Genomic DNA, 20,946 nt, shown 5'->3' with positions numbered 1-20,946 from the left:
CCAACAATTCTTTTTCAGTCATAGCATTCTTCCTGCCAGCTTGCATGTACCTCCACCCATGTATGTTACCCACACAAGTCTAGCACTCCAATGAGTTGTTCAATTGTCTAAGACAGTGGTCCCCAACCTTTTTATCGCCGCGGACCAATCAGCCTTTGATAATTTTACCGTGGCCCGCTGAGCGCGCGCAGGGGTGGGGGCTTTGGGCCACACGTGCGTACCTGCGCGGGGCTCTCTTCCCTGGAGCCTTTGCGCACGGCCCAGGAGCTTTTGCACACGGCCCAGGAGCTTTTGCACATGGCCCAGGAGCCTTTGCGCTGCAGCGTTCATGTCCCCTGGCCGCTGCGCGGCCCGGTGCCAGGTACTCCACGGCCCGGCACCGGTCCGCGGACCGGGGGTTGGGGACCACTGGTCTAAGAAACACCATGATTCACTTTTAAAAACTCTTCAAAGAAGTTCTACTGAATCTTTCTCCTTTTTATCTCCTTCTGCTTTTTGCTAATATTTTGATGATTTAAAATCGCTTAGAATCTTATCCTTTAATCCTATCGTTTCTCATCATTCATTCTGCCAGTTGTATTCTGTTTGGTAACAAATTGAAGTTCCCAAGTGAAAAAGAACTATTTATCCAGATATATGTCCTACATTAAAGAAAACAATCCTCTATTTGAGTCCATGGTGTGGTCAGTAAGTTATCCATCAAAGTCCAGGTGAAAAGTAAAGAACATTATGAAGAGATAGCAGAGCTCTTGAACTGGCCTAAGAATTAGGACATAAATATAGACTGAATTGGTGCATAAATCACTGATTTTCCTAGTATAGTGAATGTACTCTATTTACATTTTAAATTAGAATTTAGTAATCCTTTCGGGGATTAGACAAAATTGTGGGATAACATGCAATGCTTTGGGCTTTCAATTTTCCACTTTTTAAAAATGAAAAATTACAACTGCATTGTTCTCATTCATGAAGAATTTATGCAATTACACATAAGAACATTGAAATTGAAATCATCCTCATCTGATATTTCTGATAATTCAGCATTTTTGCTTGATGATCTTTGAATATTTCAGCCATTTTTAATATTTTTGCACAGATTTTTTAAAATATGAATTTCCTCTAGGGACGTTATAGATGCTTAAGTGTCCAGAGCAACTATTGCATATAGCTGATTCATAGCAGCTATTTTGACACCTATAAATTAATGCATGTATTATGTATATTTATGTCTTTTAATCATCCTCCTTTTGGGGGCAGAAAACGTATTCGTAGTTGTGTTAGTCATGAATATAGGCTGTTTGGGATATGTTAATTTTAAATTGGGTGAAATCCAGCAGGTTCTGACAGGTTCTGGAGAACCGGTAGCGGAAATTTTGAGTAATTCGGAGAACCAGCAAATAACCACCTCTGGCTGGCCCCAGAGTGGGGCGGGAATGGGGATTTTGCAGTCTCCTTCCCCTCCAGTGGGGAGGAAAAGGAGATTTTGCAGTATCCTTCCTCTGCCATGCCCACCAAGCCACACCCACAGAACCGGTAGTAAAAAAATTGGATTTCACTACTGTCCTAAATAGAGTGTAAAATAGTGGTGTTCTGGTGTATGGGCTCCTTGCTTGATCAATGAGCCTTTGTGCAAGCAAATATGTGTGCACAGTCAGGTGTGACATTGCAATATCATAATTCATACCCAACATACAATCTTACACAGTATTGCTGCATATATAAATGTTGAAATAACTATGCTAGAAACAAGATGCAGTATGACAAGTTATGAAGCCATTATGATATATGCATGGACAAAAGCACCAAGTGTGGCTAAGATGGGGATTCAAGACTTCTCTAATATGTTTGTCATTTTGTTCACTTATGGGGATTAGGTAATTTATTTTCAAATTATGTATTGTAATTGTGAGGCAGTTTGGATTTGTCCCCCCTTCTAGCCACATTGCATGAAACTAAATATATCTGCATATCTGCATATATTTAATTACGACAACAAGCCAAAACAGTGACCTGCTCACTGTTTCATTTGCTTCCAAGCTTCTGCTGTAACTTGCAGTAATTCCCTGCAGTTTGGCATGCAGAGAACATCACATATATCTATTACATCATGTCATATATTTTATATTTCTGCACATTAAGGAGAGAGGAAGGAGAATTCATCACGAGGTTGACATTACTAGTCAAGTTCCTTATCACTTCTAAATCCTTCTTAAGTGTTTCCTGATTTATCTCTTTTGCCAACAACACTGTATCTTGTTTATTTTCGTGGCAACCATGGTTACAAGTTTTGATAATACGAAAAAGAGACCATTGCATTGTTTGCAGAAGATAATATTTTGAAGGTTCTTGATGGGAACTTTTCTGTATGCTGTCACATATACCTGCTTCCATGAAGGAAAGGAAATTTATTTTAAATTCTTACAGCCTCTTATTCATTCATTAATGGAATACATTTTTAATCTGGCAGTAGTCTTATTTTAATAATACACTAGTATCCTTTAGTGTTAACATGTAATGGACCATAGGGATGGGGAGAGGCTTTCAGATAATTATTTTTAATTTTTTGGTTTGAGTCATTAGTAATAGAAGTATTACATTCAAGATTTATTTTAATTTCTCCTATGTTTCAATGTAAAACCCAGTGTCATTATTTTAAAAGGAATTCCTAATAAAATGTTAATCCTAATTAACCCCATTGCTGTTATTTTTGCTTTTGGCAAAATTAAATCCACTTTAGTTCCATCGGGTTCCAAAATTTGCAGACTCATCTGTAACTGAGTATGCCTAGTAATTGTTTGCACAGAGGTACTTTCCCTTGCACGATTGATTTATGACTCTCTGGCTTGATTTATGTATAGAATCTCAGGACAGCTTATATGGGGATCTTTCCTTCTTTTTTTAATATTGATAGAAGAGAATATGTGTAGCTCAGGGTTGAACTGTGGGGTCCTTGGTGCTCTCTGAGCTGGATTGTTTTCTTGCAGATGTTTCATTACCGAACTAGGTAACATCAGTGCACTTTTAAAAATATTTTTTAATATTTCATTTTACCTCCATAACAATAACTCTGTGAGAAGTGACTTATAGAATGTCACCCATTGACATTCTACAATGGAGCTGGATTTGAATGTGCTCTACCCAGTCCCAGTTCGGTCCTTTAAACACTAGATCATGCATAGGACTCACTATTATATTCTTCACCATATACACTGAGCTCTCATAGGATCTCACCATTATACTATACTAAAATAATTTATATCTTGCTTTTCGTTACAAAGAATACATAATCACTCTTAAGTGTACCTTTACATAGGTACTTTTATGTAAGGCATTAAGATGCTGAGCTTGTCGTTTATGTAAGGCTAAGATGCTGAGCTTGTCGATCGAAAGATCGGCAGTTCAGCGGTTTGAATCCCTAGTGCCACGTAACAGGGTGAGCTCCCGTTATTTGTCCCAGCTTCTGTCAATTTAGCAGTTGGAAAGCACATAAAACATGCAAGTAGAAAAGTAGGGACCACCTTTAGTGGGAAGATTCCGTGCACCTTTGGCATTTAGTCATGCCGGCCACATGACCACGGAGACGTCTTTGGGCAGCGCTAGCTCTTCGGCTTTGAAACGGAGATGAGCACCGCCCCCTAGAGTCAGGAATGACTAGGGGGGAGGAGAACCTTTACCTTTACCTTTAAGGCACTGTTAAATATACTGATGTTTCCTTGGAATTGCACCATCTAGTTGACTATTTTCTGAATCTGTTGAAATGAGACATACATAACATGATAAACTTGGTTAATCTAAAGATATTATAAGGCAATTACTTCTTTATGCCTCAACAGATTAAAATGGATAGGCATGTATTTCAGGCATTTTTAAAAAGTAGGTGGGGGTGTCCCTGAAAAAAATGGAAAGGAAGACCAGATCCCACAAGTCTGAAAATAATCTGGACATAATTTCAGCTGTTGACAGAACACACATTCCACTTATCTCCAAACTTGTCCAGTTATATATTCTATTTTATATAAAACGGTAGCAGAATTTTCTATGCCAATACCAAATACTATTATTTTGGAGCTAAATTTGAAGTTCTAAGGCAGGGGCATCAAACTCGTGGTGCCACATTGTCATCACATGATGTATCATGACTTTCCTCCCTTCGTTAAAACGGGGTGGGTGTGGTCAGTGCACGACACATCTAGCCTGCAGCCTGCGAGTTTGACACCCCTGTTCTAAGGTGATTTCCTTTATTCTTCCTTTTCAACTTGTCCCAGCTAACTATAAGATGATGGATGTGGTAAAGGGAAGAAATGTGCTTCTTCCATAATATCAGAATTAATTAGAAATATATGAATATGGTGTGATTTTATTTCATTTCTCCCTTTGTGTTGATTAAAGACTGTTACTGTATGTCTGTGAATTCCTGCTTTTTCAAGAAATATTTCAAATGAAAAGCCTCAGTGACCAAGGCCAGCAGATGGCTGCATTGTTGTACAAGACTTGCAGAGAATGGATCTACCAAGTTAAACATATTTTCTCTAGAATATAAGGAACTGAAAATTTAGCAAAGTGGCATGTTTGGCATAGGTAATAACCAGTGGTGGGATTCAAGTAATTTAACAACCGGTTTTCTGCCCTAATGACTTCTTCCAACAACCAGTTTGCCAAACTGCTCAGAAAGTTAACAACCAAAGTGGTGCAAACTGGATTTGTCTGCTTTTGTCTGCAATTCCATCTGAAGGTAATATTAAAATTATGATAAGACTTTTTAAGAAAATTGGAAGTCTTATTGCATATTTCTTCAAACATTTCCCTATATTTTTTTTAGATTTTTGAAACATAGTGTGGAAGAAGTATAATTTAATTAATATAGGACATTTCACTTATTATTCAGCATTCCGGGATTTTGAACAGACCTAAATGTTCAGAAACATCAAGCACTTATTTATGGATTTTTTTTGAAAAGCAGGCAGCATAAAAATTTAAAACAGCACCCAAAAACCTTAACCAGGTCAAAGAATAACATATTTAAACTTTAGGACAATTTCCAATTAAAACCCTTTACCCAGATGGTTAAAATTAAACAGGTTTGTAAGAACGTTCTAACTTCAAGATTTTAATCTTGCAGTGGTTGATCAAAAGGGAACAAGATAAGACATTCAAGAAAAATTGATTCCCCTATGCTCCTATAAAGTCTTTCTAGAAGAGGAATTTTGCTGTTTTTCAATCAAATGCATATTTTAGATTGACAGGAGACAGGATAGCAATAGCAATAGCACTTACACTTATATACCACTTCACAGTGCTTTACTCTCTAAGCGGTTTACAGAGTCAGCCTATTGCCCCCAACAATTTGGGTCCTCATTTTACCCACCTCGGAAGGATGGAAGGCTGACTCAACCTTGAGCCTGATGAGATTTGAACTGCCAAATTGCAGGCAGTCAGCAGAAGTAGCCTGCAGTACTGCACTCTAACCATTGCGCCACCACAGCTCTGCATAACACATAAAAGTTTTGTAGCATTTTGGCACTATATCTTTAGAATTGTTGCTCAATATCTTATACAGTATCTATTTTCTCAGAACACATAAGATACAGGAATGTCTTTTTTCTTTAAATCAGTCTAGAAGATGCATGTTTTGAGGTCACTTTCATTTTTTGCTAGATCAGGCTCTTGAACTGTTACCTCCAGGAAGGGTGCAAGTAGCACCCATCCATGGGTGTGAATGACTTCAGTGATCTCATTTCATGTTAATCCAGGGCCATTTGTTAGAACGTTGGAGGTGGATCCCTGGGGCTCAAAACTGAAGGTTATATATCCATATTTACAGGGCCCATTTATGAGCGCTTCCATGTATTTTCTGTACAATTATGTATATCAGGCATCAGTTAAATTCACAGGTTCAGTGCTGGAACACAAACCTCTTGTTCCCACACAGATGCACATGCTTTCTATGTGTTATTGCATATTATTTCACCCTGTTTCTTTCCTCTAAAACTGCTGAATATCAATAAGAATAAATTACATCATTGTAGCGATGCACTGTCTGTTGGCATTTTGTTTTACATGATATTTTCATTGATTGTGGAGCATTACATGAACCTTGGTCATCTTGTCACATTTGAGCTACAGCCAAGAGCTGTCATTGTCAGCTTTAAAATGAACTTTGTCCCGAGACAAGACAAGATAACTTTATTACAGTCCTTGTAATCTGACTCAAAAAGAGAAAAGGAAAAAAAGTTTGAGACAGCAACCAAAAACCACAGTAAAACCAATAATGATAAAACAGGTGTGCCAAGGTATAATATATTTATATTTTGTGAATAGCAAAAAACAAAACTTAGTCACGTGAAGAAAAATAAGATCACATTGATTAGATAATGGTAATGTAAATAAATGATAGATAATGTAAATAAAAGGATGTGAGTTATCTGAAAATCTTGGGTAGATGGGGTATTATTAATTGCAATTCTGCATCTTTCTGATAGGAGCAATATAAAAGAATATATGTTAGTGTTTCAGGGACTCCTCACCACGGGGGCAAAGTCAGAATGGCTGCTATCCACAGATAATTTTCATTATCTGTACCACCACCTACATTTTAATTTCCCGTTTTCTCTTTTTACTATTCCTGTCCCATTCTCCACAACCAAACATAATCAAAGCTGAGTATAGTCCTCTCACAGGAAAATATCTACACAACTACTGAAGTGGATTGTAATCCACAAAAGTTTATTAATTGATTAGTTTTTATGGTATCACTGAAATATTTTGGCAGCAAAAAGCATCATTAGTTCTTCGTTATTAGTTCTGGCTGATCTTGTGACTAATTAGGGAAATGTACTGAACCTCTGATCATATTTGTAGGATTTCTAATCTTCGGGTTGTTGCAAAATTACACAGGAAGCCCAGCCGCCATGGCTAATTTAGTGAAGAAACCCTGACAGTCCTTCTCAACTTCAGCTTTAGGTGTGGAGCCTCCCACAATCTAACATACCTCCATCTACCTGTAGTCCTCAGATTATGGCCTAATTTGCACCAGCATTTCTGTGAAGAAGTCAGTAAGCGAAATATCACGTGACCGTGCCACTTAGCAGTCACAACAGTCCCAGTTGTGGTCATTAAGTGAGGACTGTTCAGTCATAAGGCAAGAACCTCACAGCTCAGCATTGCACAAACTGCCTCCACTTCAACTCCTCCACCCACCTATCTCTAACCCATCTCTGGCCTTTTGACCATCCTGTACTATATGGCCGATATGAAGAAGCCACTGTATTCTGCTGCCACCACCCTCAATAACCTAGAAATCCTTTTAACAGAAGGAGTGGAAAAGATTCAACCCACAGAGCTGCCCTTGAAATAACCAATAGGCACAGGTCGGGAAAAGAGCCATTTCTTGCCCACTGTCTCCCCCATTCCCTTGGCCAGCAAGGTCCGGAAGGGCCAAACATTAGGCTGGATGCGTAAATAGTACCAGTTCCTGGGACCCAAACAACTTCCTGTGATTGCAGGAATATTGCGATAGTCATAAATGCGAGCTAGTCACCAAGCATCGAAATGTTGATCACTTGACTATGGGGATTCTGTGGTGGTCATTAGAGGACTGATCATACATCTGTTTTTTTCAGTGACACTGTAATTTTGAACAGTTGTTGAATGAATGGATGTAACCTGACAACTACCTGTATGGTGAAGAGAATATAGTATTCTAGGGTGTCATTCTGTGAACTTAATAGAATAGAATTATTTATTGGCCAAGTATGATTAAACACACAAGGAATTTGTCTCCGGTGCATAAGCTCTCAATGTACATACAACTATAGCGATAGATCATTATCATAGTCATTGTAAAAATACATTCATCATAAAACATTAGATACAACACTAGATGTTCTATGTTCTAAGATGAACGGAGAGGTACTGTGTTGAATGCATAAAACTGGCTTCCCTTTTCCACGTCCAGCTGATTAGATGTAAAAGGAGGAAATTTTATTCATCCGACTTCAGGCAATTATAATTTTGCAAAGAAAGGCCAGCAAAGTAGGACAATCGCTATGATATTCTGAACCCTTCTTCCTGCATTGCTATTCTTTGCTTTCCTGCCAGATTACATAGATTAAAAATAAATCTGTGGTCTTGCCTATTTTTATTTGTCCATTGTTGATTTTGTTTAGAAGCGGTGTTCCCCGTGGCCTCTGAATTCATCAATATCCCTCTGTTCTTTTTTCCTGCCTGCCTTATGCAGCATTGCGTTGTATTTAGTGTTTCATTTCAGAAAGCTATTGCTGAGAATGCTGTGATCTGAAGTTCAATTAAAGACTAATGAAAGGAGCATGAGGTATGTAATTGCATACCAGATGAGTTGTAGGAAGGTACAGATTGGATAAAAAATATATTTCCTTACTTCCTGCTAATCATGGCTTCTGTTGCTCTAGCAGAATCACAGCCCATTCTTAAAATTTCAGACACCAGCAGTATTACTATTATGTTCTCTATAACAGCGGCTTTGAAATATTTGTAACTTCAAGGCCTACCTATGAGCCCTTTAGCACAGGGGTCTCTGGCCCCCGGGCCATGGTCCACTACTGGTCACTGAAGCAGTGGGCAAGCATGCAAAACTTCATTTGCGCATGCACAGGATTTAGGTTGCACACACTAAAACAGTCCCCTCCCGCTGCCAAAACCAGCACCACCAGCCTGCGAACCCAAAAAAGTTGGTGACCCCTGCTTTAGCATATGGAGGGGGGGCACATTGGTCAAAAAAGTGGCATATGGCCCTGGAGTTTCACTTGTGATATAAAAGCTGTACAGGAGCTAAAGCTGCCCAGAATTTCCCTGTGGTAAAATGGGCAACCAATACATAATAATAATAATAACAATAACAATAACAACAACAACAACAACAACAACTCTATATTTAAAATGAATGGAGTGGAATGGAATAGAACGGAATGGAATACTTTATTTGGCCAAGTGTAATTAGACACACAAGGAATTGCCTCTGGTACATAAGCTCTCAGCGTACATGCCAAAGCAATAAGAGTAATAATAATCATAATAATGATATCAATAAGAAAAGATAAAAGAAATGACGAGAAGGATAAGCCATGCTACATGGGTAAATATACTTAGACATAAGACAGTACTGTGGGAATTAGTTGTTCAGCAGAGTGATGGCACAGGAGAAAAACTGTCTCTGTGTCTGGTTGTTTTGGCATGCAATGCCCTGTAGTGACAATCCAAGGTGAAGAATTTATGTCCAGAATGTGAGGGGTCTGTAGATATTTTCCCAGCCCCACTTCTGACCCATGCAATATACATGTCCACAATGGAAGGCAGACTGGTTACAATTATTTTTTTTCTGCAATCCTAACTATCTGTTGAATTCTGAATCTGTCCTGTCTGGCTGCTGTACCAAACCAGACAGTTATAGAAGAATAAATGATAGATTTAATAATTCCTCAATAATAGGAATAATAATTCAATAATAGACCTGCGTGTTTGCATCATTTCCCTTAGACTGTTAAGGAATAACATTTTAATGAAAACATAAAAAAAAAGTTTTCTGACACCTTAAAGACTCAATCAATTTATCATATTATAGGTTTTCATTTCATGGAATATGGAGCCAATTATTTTTTTTAACTACTTCAAGTATACATATAGTATATTAGGTAGCTGATGAAGTGATTTCTAGTTCACTAAACTTGTGCCACAATAAATCTGTTAAATGTTAAGATTCCTTAAGCCTTTTTTATTTGTCATTCTTATTTTTATTTATTTAACATGATCCATATACATGATATTTTACAGAGCAACACAATCATCACAAAGAACCTTATGACACCTTAAGCAGTAGTAGGCTTACTATTTTATAAATGTTTCTGAATTACAGTCCACTAAAACTTAACACATTTATTTCAATATAAGCTTTAGCAGATCATGGTCAATGGACTACGATGATCCATAAGAGAATATGTGATAATACTTTTAAAAATATAACAGGCTCTTTATGGATGATGCTGTAAAACAGTGACCCCCCCCCATCCAGGGGTGAGTTCTACTTACCTTTACTACCAGTTTGCAACGGGAGCACACACACGCGCTTCTGCGCATGTGCAGATTGTCATTTATGATGTCTGGGCAGGTGGGCAGAGCCTCCCACCGCTTTTACTACTGGTTCTAAAGAACCGGACAGAACTGGGAGCAACCCACCACTGCCCCCCACACTTTGGACAACAGGGACCAGTTCTGTGGAGAGAGGCTTTTCTGCAGTCCAGAGGAAGCATGGTTTCGCACACTGCCTGCATCCCAGGCATGTGCAGATGGGCTTCACTGATTTGCATGGCCCAATTTCTGGTACGCCATGGACCACTGCTGTTCCTCAGCAGCATGGGGGCCCCTGCTGTAAAAGATGGACGAAGATTTTTAAGGTGCCACAACAACATTCATGGTTATGTTTGTTTAAGCTTTCTAACTTCCTGAGGTAAATGAATTAGTGCGTTCCCAGAATCTATGGTTTAAAAACCAGGAGTCATCTTGGTTTCTATGGTTCTTGTCCAGTGGGTTAGGGTAGGCCTTTCATTCTTTCAACTGTTGAACAATAGGCATCTGAAGGTTCATTTTCCCCAATATGAAAAAATGGGCTAGTATTATTATTAAAGGCAGAATTCTTTTTAAGCCTACATACACATCAAGTCAAATGGGACTTCTTGTTTGGGCACAAGCTTGATTATAAATTATAGATTTGGATCTGTTTAAGAGAAGTGAATTATTTGAGACAAAGGCTGAAAACCATTGTCATGTCAGATCCATTTAGTTTTGCTTGTCCTTTATCCATGATACTGTTCATTTTCAAAACTAATGTTAATGAGATATTGGCCATGGTCTAAATGATTGGGGTTTTTTCCCCCTGCCTGTTATTTGATTTCTCTCTTATAGTTCCTTTATTTTTTTCCCCGCTTTGAAGTGTCCAGCTGAAGAATGTATCAGGGCCGAGCTGAGGATTTTGCACAGTTTCTGCAAGATAAAATTGCTCAGATCCGGACTGGGCTGGACTTTGACTGGGCAGAATCCACTGAGGAGACAGGGGCTTGTCTTGGCGGGGACATCTGGGTTGAGTTTGAGCCTGTTTCGTTGGATGAAGTGGACAGGATTATGGGTCGGCTGGGGACCTCCACATGTTTATTGGACCCGTGTCCCTCCTGGCTTGTTTTGGCAGCCAGGGAGCTGCCCGGAGACTGGATCCAGGCTGTTGTCAATGCTTCTCTGAGGGAGGGGGTCTTCCCCGCTGCACTCAAAGAGGCGGTGGTTCGCCCTCTCCTCAAGAAGCCCAACCTGGACCCTGACTCCCTTAATAACTACCGTCCAGTCTCCAACCTCTGCTTTTTAGCGAAGGTTGTCGAGTCCGTGGTGGCACAGCAATTCCCTCAATTCCTGGAGGAAACTGACTACCTGGATCCTTACCAATCTGGTTTCAGGCGCGGTCACAGCACAGAAACGGCATTGGTCGCCCTTGTGAATAATCTCTGGTGGCCCCGTGATGGGGGTTTTTCCTCCATCCTGGTCCTTCTTGACCTCTCAGCGGCTTTTGATACCATTGACCATGGTATCCTAGTGCAGCGACTCGGGAAGTTGGGGATAGGAGGCACTGTTCTGCAGTGGTTCTCCTCCTATCTCTCGGGCCGCTTGCAGTTTGTATCTGCGGGGGGTCAGAGATCCTCCCAGAGGCCCCTCACTTGTGGGGTGCCTCAGGGATCGGTTCTCTCCCCCCTGTTCTTTAATATCTATATGAAGCCGCTGGGTGAGATCATTCGTGGTTTTGGGGTGAGGTATCACCAATATGCGGATGATACCCAGCTTTATATCTCCACCCCGGATCATCCTAGGGGTGCCCTTTGGAATGATTTGCCCACCGAGCTCAGGATAGCCCCGGACCTCCTCTCCTTTCGCCACGAACTGAAGACGTGGCTCTTCCGTCAAATAACTTGATCTGCTAGGGGTTGCACAAACTGTAATAATTTTAAATATGGTTTTTAAGGGATTTTTAACTTATTTTGTTATTTGTATTATTGATTGTTGTTGTAAGCCGCCCTGAGTCCTTCGGGAGAATGGCGGCATATAAATCTCAAAAATAATTAAATAAAATAAATAAATGATGTAATTGGGAGTCAACATCCAGCAATTAAAGACCAGTGCTGTACAAAATAAGATTATTTGCATGACCTTGATGCAGTTGCTTGGGCTTCTGAGATTATTGCCAGTATTGGTTGCCAAGAATAAGAGATGCAACCTGGATTCCGGTTGTTCACAAACAATAGCAGTGCAGACATCATACAGAAGTAGTTCTGCAGAGTTTTCACTGCCCAAGGCATGCTTGCCAATTTATTTATTTATTTTTTGACCTGGTTGCTTTTTTTGAAGTTGGACTATGTTGTTTGTTTGTTTGTTTGTTTGTTTGAGTAATGCTACAAACTATACAACATGAATTATTATTGTTGTCAATTGAACCAACATGCCTCTTGTAACTTCCCAGTCCTTTTACAGGTGCTTAAATATCTTAGAAGGGTAAATGAAAAGGGAAAAAGGAATAATAGACATTCATAGACAGACATAGGTCCAAGTTATTTAAGAAGCCGTCTTACCCCAATGGGACTGGCCCACCCCACCCGCATTGTCAGAAGAGGCATGCCGCAAACCCTGGCAGGGTCTAGGAGAAGAACCTTTTCTGCCGTGGCTTCTACCCTTTGGAAAATCTTACATATACATCCCTGGGGTGCGATCTGCTCCCACTATTCTGACCTTCCATAAGGACCTGAAGACCTGCCTCTGGGCTTGGGGCCCCAATGGGGAAGCATCACGCTGGAAGTGGTTGATGGATTAAGAGGAGAACCTCCCCTCCCCCCTGCACATCCCACTCCCTCTTACCCATCTTTTAATCGTTATCGTTCTCTGATTGTAATGCTATTTTTATTATTTTTACATTTATGTGCTCTGGTTTTATAGCTTTTAATGTTATAAGCAGCTCAGAGTTGCCCTGAGATGAGATGGGGGCAAACAAATTTGATGATGATGATGTTGATAATAATAATAATAATAATAATAATAATAATAATAATAATAATAATAATAATAAAATTGAAGTTGAGCGATTGTGGAAAAAGAAATCGTGTGTAGTCCCGATTGTAATTGGAGCCCTTGGAGCAATATCCAAAGGGCTACCTCGCTATCTAGAAATTTTCAATTTACCGGACTTGAACATTTTGACTCTACAAAAAACCACTTTACTCAGAACAGCTTACATCCTTCGACGATACCTTAACAGTTCCTAGGTCCTTGGTTAGGACTCGAGCTGCTGAGCTATTAACCAGCCTCAAAGGCTGTGAATCTCACCAAAGATTAACCAATAGTAGTAGTAGTAGTAATAGTAGTAGTAGTAGTAGTAGTAGTAGTAGTAGTAGTAGTAGACGACTTATTGGAGAGAGTAAAACAGTTTGCTGCTAAGAATAATAGGGATCACAATAAGAGATTTAACTCTTGAGCAAATAATTAATGGGAGATGCATTATTTTTTAAAGAACAAAAGCATTTCATGTAAATGACAGCTTTTTTGGGGGAAGGTAAACATATAAATAAAACTGATTTGATTAAAGAGTAGAAAATGAGATATTAAAATCACTGGCTGGCTTTGCGCAGAATCTAAATGATAACACAGTTTATTCGGCTTAGCATATTGTATGAAATTGACTATTATCATTTATAATGGCTAGCATAAGCAAACAAACAGTTTGGTTTATGGCTATTAAACTATGTTTAAACAAAATATAGCTTAGTGCAAAGAATGAACCCAGTGATAAGAGTTAGAAGCAATCTCAGTTAGTTCCTTGGTGATGGAGGAAATCCATTCCTTAGAGCAGGGGTAGGCAACCTTTTCAGCAAAAGGCTTCCACTGTGACTCTTATTTGGGGTAAGAAAAATGAAAACGTATATCAATGGCAATCAGTAATTTTCCTGTTGAATGATATGATGTGGTCTCAGAATGCTGGGAGACTGCTCATAAATTACTGAGGGTGACATATGCTTATTACGGTCCAGGTTGCCTAACTCAGCTTATAAAATTCCAAACAGATGACCATTCAGCCTGTAGGTATTAGTAATGAAGGTGAGTTCTTGTACTATGAGTCTTCCAGGACCTGTGATAAGGTGAGGTTGGAGCCTGAAGACTGTATGGTTTGACGGATCGAAGATTGTGGATCAAGCACCTGGCTTTCTTGCTTTTATTATCTTTGTTTGTATTTCTGACGTGAACCGCCCACCATTGTGTTTTACAAGATGGATAGCCATATGAGTCTTATTTATAAATACGTGCCTACATATATACTTACATTTTGTTTCCTTTTGGGACAGCTGCATATGGATGCGTCAATAAATAGACGTTCCTTCAAAAACAATTTCAAAACTTTCTTGTGAGGATTATATGTTAAACAAAGCATTTACTCCACAAAACGTATAGAAGTCTCAGCCTCCTGCTCACCCACATTTTTATTTGTTTTATTTGTCGTTGAGCAGTTAAAATAGCAGTTATCCTTAAAATATGCACATTCTTACTCTGCCTTCCTATAGGAAAATCTCTATTGAGAATAATTTCTTATTCTACGGGGGGGGGGGGGGTGGGGTGCTGTTACCGGTAGTTGTAGATGTTTGAGCAATATGTAATGTCAAACCAGGTCAACAAAGATTATGGTTGTATTTCTTGTGATAATGGTACTTCAGTACCGCCTCCAACAAACTGTCTCCTCTATTCAGACTCTTTACATGTGAATTGCCTTCATGCTAGCATATCTTCAAGAGGACATATAGCTCTGGCCCAAGAGTTTGTGCTGGACAAGAAAGAAGGAGAAAATATGATCAGGCAATATGGTGCCCATCTGAAAAACAACTAGAGCTCAAAAATGGATTGCTTTCCTCTGGAGAGGTTAATTATTAATAACAAAAAGGGGTTGAGTCTGGCTCCATCCATTGTATTGGTAACTTGAAAAATATAATTAAATGCCAGGACAAGAAAAGCCAAAAAAAAGAGAGAGAGAGAGAGAGAACTCTTTATTTTCTCCTTCCAAATATGTATAATTTTGTACAAATTAACACCAGCAACTGATTTTTTGTTGTTGTTTCCCTAGGACACAAAGGGTCAGCCATTGTTACAAGATCACTTACCGACACTTGGAAAAGACACTGACTCAGAAGGAAATAACCAATATCCATCAAGCCATTCAAAAATCGGTAGTACAGGAATTTGGAGTGGATGGAAGATTTTGACTTTTCAAGTTTTGAATTCTCTGGGTTACTTTTTTTAAAAATTCCTTATTTTTGTTCAAACAATTTCCATTATGTGGAAACCTTTATGTAATACTAACACCAATAAATTACCTTGCTGGTTTGAATACATGTTGATTACTAGTTCTTATATGTAGTAGTGTGTCCATAATATCTGCTTTGAATATTTGTTCCATGAGTTTGATATACAAGTTCAAACTTCCTCAGATTGTTTGAGGTGAAGACACAACTGGACGATACAAAAGGAACTGGTAACAAAATATTCTTTGACAGTTTCAAGGAAGTGGATTATGGCCACAACAAAGAAACAAACATGGTCCATGACAGGCCAGGAATTCTGTCAGAGAGGTTAGTCAACCAGCCAGAGTTGAAGAGCAAAATTTATCTGTCTTGTCTGTCTGTCTCTGTCTATCTATCATCCATCCATCCATATCTACCTACCTACCTACCATACTTTTCGGAGTATAAGCCGCACTTCCCTGCCCCTAAAAGAGGGTGAAAATTTGGGTGCATCTTATACACTAAATGTAGCCCTGCTTACCTGCCAACCCTCAGATCACTGCCTCTACTCATCGCATTTTCAGCCTCTGTGCATCATGTTTTTGGCCTCCGCACGTCCCGTTTTTGGCCTGTGTGTCACATTTTCGAGCGGGGAATGACAGCGGCGATCTCCACTGCCTGGAATTGTTGAAAAACACAACAAGGGGCCAAAACCAGGGAATGCGGAGGCCAAAGACACAATGCGCAGAGGCAGCAATCGGCAGCGATGTGTTCTGGCAATCCCCGCAGCCTTGAACGGGTCTGAAATGAAGTGTTTGGAGGCTGAAAACGCGAGGCACAGAGACCAAAAATGCAAGGCACGGAGGTGGCGGATGGTCTGTGGCAATCCCTGCAGCCTGGAACAGCTGACTGGGGGTATTCCGGGAAGCCGATCCACTCACCAATCAGCTGCTTGTGCTGAATCAGGCTGCAGTAATGTGCTGAAGCTGAACTGGCTGTTCGCTATTTGCTGCCAGGACACTAGCCAGATGAATACCGATGGATGCTGGTAGGCAGAGGCAGAAATTTTTTTTTCTTATTTTCCTCCCCAAAAACTAAGGTGTGTCTTATACTCCAGAGCATTTTATACTCCAAAAAATACAGTATCTATCTATGAAACTTCTTAACTGCCTATCTCCCTCACAGAGGGGCTCTCTTAGATGTAGAGAGAGGAAAATCACCTAAATGGAGTTAAGCCAGAGTGATGGATCTCCATCAAAGTCATTGCTCTTACTCAGGGGTGAAATGCTCCTGGTTTGGACAAGATCGCCTGATCCGGTAGCAATGGCGGTGGGTGGTTCGGAGAACCGGTAGCAAAAATCCCTGTACCCACCCCACCCCAACCATGCCCAGCTGAGCCACACGATCATCAGAGGGGTTTTTTTTTTTAACTTTTAAAAGCATTTTTTCTACAACCTCTTCTGATGAAAAAATGCTTTTAAAAGTTTTTTTAAAAAGCCTCTGATGATCGCGTGGCTCAGCTGGGATCATCAGAGGCTTTTCAAAGCATTTTTTTCTGCAACCTCTTGGCCGAAGAGGTGGTAAAAAAAATGCTTTGAAAAGTCTCTGACGATCCCAGCTGAGTTGCCTGATCGTCAGAGAGGCTTTTCAAAGCATTAGAAAAAATGCTTTGAAAAGTTAAAAAAAAAAAAAAGTTGGCCACGCCCACCCAGTCACATTACCCACCACCACCAAGCCACGCCCACAGAACCGGTAGTAACAATTTTTACATTTCACCCTTGCTCTTACTCTTAGAGCAGAGCAGGAAGCAAGGATAGAGAAATGGTGAGAGGTTTCCAACAAAGAGCCCAGCACTGGCAATGTTCTTAAATATGCCAGATGCAAGTATAACTCAGTTATGTGCATTGGCATGGAGGAACCAAGGAGATCGCCTTAGTTTGACTTTGAAGCTGCCAGCACATCCTAGGGATGATTGACTCCTGGTTTCTGAGATTGGCAACTTGCTTGTTCAAATCCTTTAGGCTCAGAGTCTGAGGAGTCTGTGACACAAAATATAACATTTTTCTTCATATTTAAATGCATACTTACACCAGGTGTGGGATTTTTTTACACATTCATAATAAGGGAGAGGTCACAATGATCATAAAAGAGAATCAGGCAGAAGACTATCCATCCCTGGATTAATTGGACCATTGATCTGTTTTTAAGTGGCTAAAAGAAACAAAGACCAAATTAGTAGTGGCCCATATTGTGTGTCCCCATATTAATAATGTAAGCTATGGCTCTCTTATTATGTAAAGCTAAAGATGATTTCAATATGTCACTTTGATAAATGGTATATAATTAGCTGGCATGGCTGGAATATCTCATTCTTAATTATCACTGTTATATATTATTAATAAAGGTATTTACATTGCTGAACCAAACCATCAGCCAGGGGACAACAGTACTTCAGAATTTCAGACTGGGACTTGCATTTAAGAATGCTGCTGCTTTTAAAAGGTGAAAATGCTTAGCACATGTTGGCCTAATACTTTCAATCCCAACTTCTTCACCTTGTCTGTGGCCCGGCTGCATAGAGCAGGGGTCTCCAACCTGGGAGTTGAAGTCCACAAGTCTTAAAGTTGCCAAGGTTGGAGACCCCTGGCATAGAGGGTCAGCCTGCTTTTCCCTCTGGATTCCTCACCAGGGTCTGTCTCTCCAGTTATCCCTGCGGAAAAATACCCCTCAAACTGTCCCCCAATAGAAGAATATTTGGCATTTGTTCTGTGCATCTTTGAGAATACTGTTATTATCCATTGTTTCCATCCCTGAACATTTCTTATTTGATTCTTGGGACTATTCAGATAATTTTGAAATCAGTCTCTAAACTTCAGAAAGAAGATTTGCTATGGCATCATTTCAATTTATTCCTTCTTCACAGCCTCCAGTGATATCAATTTACTATCCTACCAAGAATCCTGTCTATCTGCTACACTGCCCTTGCTGGAAATGGGTTGTTATATGGAAATTATCTTGGGAAGGGTGGTCCTTACAAATCCTGATACAATTTCTGCCTAAAACTGACTGTAGACAAACAACAGGAAAACGGACAGATACCTACAATGCCTACAGCACAATCTGTGGCTGTGCTTGGGTACCTGGTACATATGTACAGCTGACCAATGGAATTATGACCATGATGGAATTAGACATCATATGATAACTCATTGTGCATTTGTGTAATTTGCTAATTGTGTTGAGTGAACTCTGTGTTAAATAGATGAAGTGGCTACCCTGCATGCAAAGGCTGTAGGTGCAGAGAACAACATGAGGCTGGCTATTGAAAGATGTCTGCCCCTGACCTACTGAATATGCAATGCAATGTTTCTGTCCCATCATCAGTATTTCATCTGTCTGCCCATTCACCTCCACATAGATGATTTGGGACAATGCTCAAGGATCCAGAAGTTGTGGGTTCTCCAACACTAGAGTTTTTAAGAAGAGATTGGACAACCATTTCTCAGGTTCTCTGCCTGAGCCTCCAAGGTTCTGTTCTGTTCTGTTCTGTTCTGTTCTGTTCTGTTCTGTTCTGTTCTTTTCATTTCATTTCATTTCTTGAGTACCGACTCAGATATCTTCTCCACTAAGAACTTATTCAGTGGTGTTGGGACTGGTCCATGAGGGCCTACACTCTTCTCTGTCCTGACTTGTGGGTCCCTAACTTATGTCCCCCTCGTGGTACCCAAGTACCCCACCTGGGACCTGTCTATTGTACTGAACTCCCTTACGGGGGGGGCCATACAAACCATTACGGACTACCAGTCTCTGCCTTTTGCCATGCAAGGTCACCTTTTTGGTGGCAATTACCTCCACCAGGCGGATTTTGGAGATTGTCACACTCTCCGTGAAAAGTGACCTCTGAGTGTTTCACGCGGATCATGTGGTCCTTCGGCTTGATCCCTCTTTCATTCCTAAAATCAATACACCTTTTCATTGGATGCAAGAACTGATCCTGCCCAATTTCTCTCTTACCCTTGCCCACCCCTTAGAACACTGTTGGCATACTTTGGACATTCGGAGAGTCCTCCATATATACCTTAAGAGAACAGCTGACTTAACGAAAAACTGAGTTGTTTTATCTCTTTTATCCCAGTCTTTAGGTTGCAGGGTCACACCTTCTACCATTGGCAAATGGATTCGTCAAACGATTGCCAAGGTGTATGAACTGCTTTCCTTGCCAAGGCCCGCTCATCTGACAGCACATTCTACACGCAGTGTGGCGGCGTGGGCCACGCAGGCGTCTTTGACTGAAATCTGCAGGGTGGTGACTTGGACTTCCCCTTCGCCCTTTATTAAACACTATAAATTGGACAAATTTGCTTCAGCTGAGGCAGCATTTGGCCATAGGGTCTTATAGCAGGTTTGTTCTGTCCCCGTACCACGCACACACCCCCACAGATGGCCCGGAGTTAATAAGCCACACGACAAAATTCTTTGATGATAAAGCTGGCAGCAACCCAGTGGCTAGCTGCCAATTCAGACTTTACTCACACAAAACAAAGATTAATCCAAAGGCAGTCCGATAAAGCAGGCAAAGTCCAGTAAAGCAGATATCATGGAGTATTTCCAGTTTTTGCTAGTCACAAATTGAACCAGCCACCACACCCACATTTATACCCTGTGGGGTTTGGTCCAGTGACTCAGCTAATCTCTGGCACGCCTTCCCCTCTGCTGCACACGCTTCTCCCTGCACCTCTGGCGAGGGTCCAGCCAGCACTTTTCTCCTTCGTTACTGTCCACCTGTAGCTGCGGGGACGTGCTTGGCTCTGAGCCTATCTTTTGGCCTTCGGTGTCCTCCGGAGGCATTGCCAGAGGAGGGTCCTGGAGAGGGAGGCCTTGCCAACTCCTCTCCCTCACTCTCAGAGTCTGCATCTGTTGATAGCCCAGGCTCAGGCAACAGAGCCACAACAGGGTTCATACTGGAGTGGAGTCTTCTGACCAGACTGGGCCCGCCCGTAGTTAGGGACAGTAAGCTTTGGTATGTCCCATGCCTGGCTGCTGTCTCCACCACTATGGAGAAGGGGCATTGGTCTTACCTGAGACGCACCTTCTCTGGTGGAGACAGCAGCTAGCCCCACCCTTCGTCAGTCTGGTCTTCATTGCTAACTCTCTTTTTCTCCCGACACATCAAGTCTGTTTCTTCGTCGTTGCCAAAAGCTGGAAGCCCCTAGCAACAAGGGTGGGACTTAACAACTCTGACAAACTCAGTCCTTCAAACTGAATAGACAAGTATAGACCCATGCCCGGCTATTGTTTCCACCCAACGAGAAGGTGCGGTCTCAGGTAAGACCAAAACCCCTTTCATTTCATTTCTTGAGTACTTACTCAGATATCTTCTCCACCAAGAAGTTATTCAGTGGTGTTGGGACTGGCCTCCACAAGATTCAACCTATTTCCCCAACTTAGCATATACAACGTTGGGATGTGAGGGGGATGTTTATAGTAGCCTGCCCTATAGAATTAATGTAAGAACTGCAGTTGTTCTTGGGGAGGAAGCCCCTCCCTGATAAGATCACAATTCAGGGAGCTTTTACAAGACCTTGTATTAATCCCAAGGAGTCAAATATTTCAGTGGGAAGAC

The 20,946-nt window shown here is 40.7% G+C and overlaps 1 protein-coding gene across 1 annotated transcript in view; it reads left to right on the top strand.

The window, feature by feature from the left end:
• FARS2 (phenylalanyl-tRNA synthetase 2, mitochondrial) overlaps nt 1-15,430 on the top strand; it is a 225,131-nt gene extending 209,701 nt beyond the window's left edge. The window contains exon 8 of the mRNA XM_070942527.1: nt 15,167-15,430. Coding sequence (XP_070798628.1) covers nt 15,167-15,305 — 139 coding nt within the window. The 3' untranslated portion in view covers nt 15,306-15,430. The remainder of the gene's footprint in view (nt 1-15,166) is intronic.
• The last annotated feature ends 5,516 nt before the right edge of the window (nt 15,431-20,946 follow it).

The sequence above is a fragment of the Pituophis catenifer genome, unplaced genomic scaffold, assembly GCF_029215685.1.
Source record: "Pituophis catenifer annectens isolate HBS135680 unplaced genomic scaffold, rPitCat1.0.hap2 SCAF_3, whole genome shotgun sequence".
Taxonomy (NCBI): Eukaryota; Metazoa; Chordata; class Lepidosauria; order Squamata; family Colubridae; genus Pituophis; species Pituophis catenifer.
This window is presented reverse-complemented; position numbering and strand designations above follow the sequence as displayed.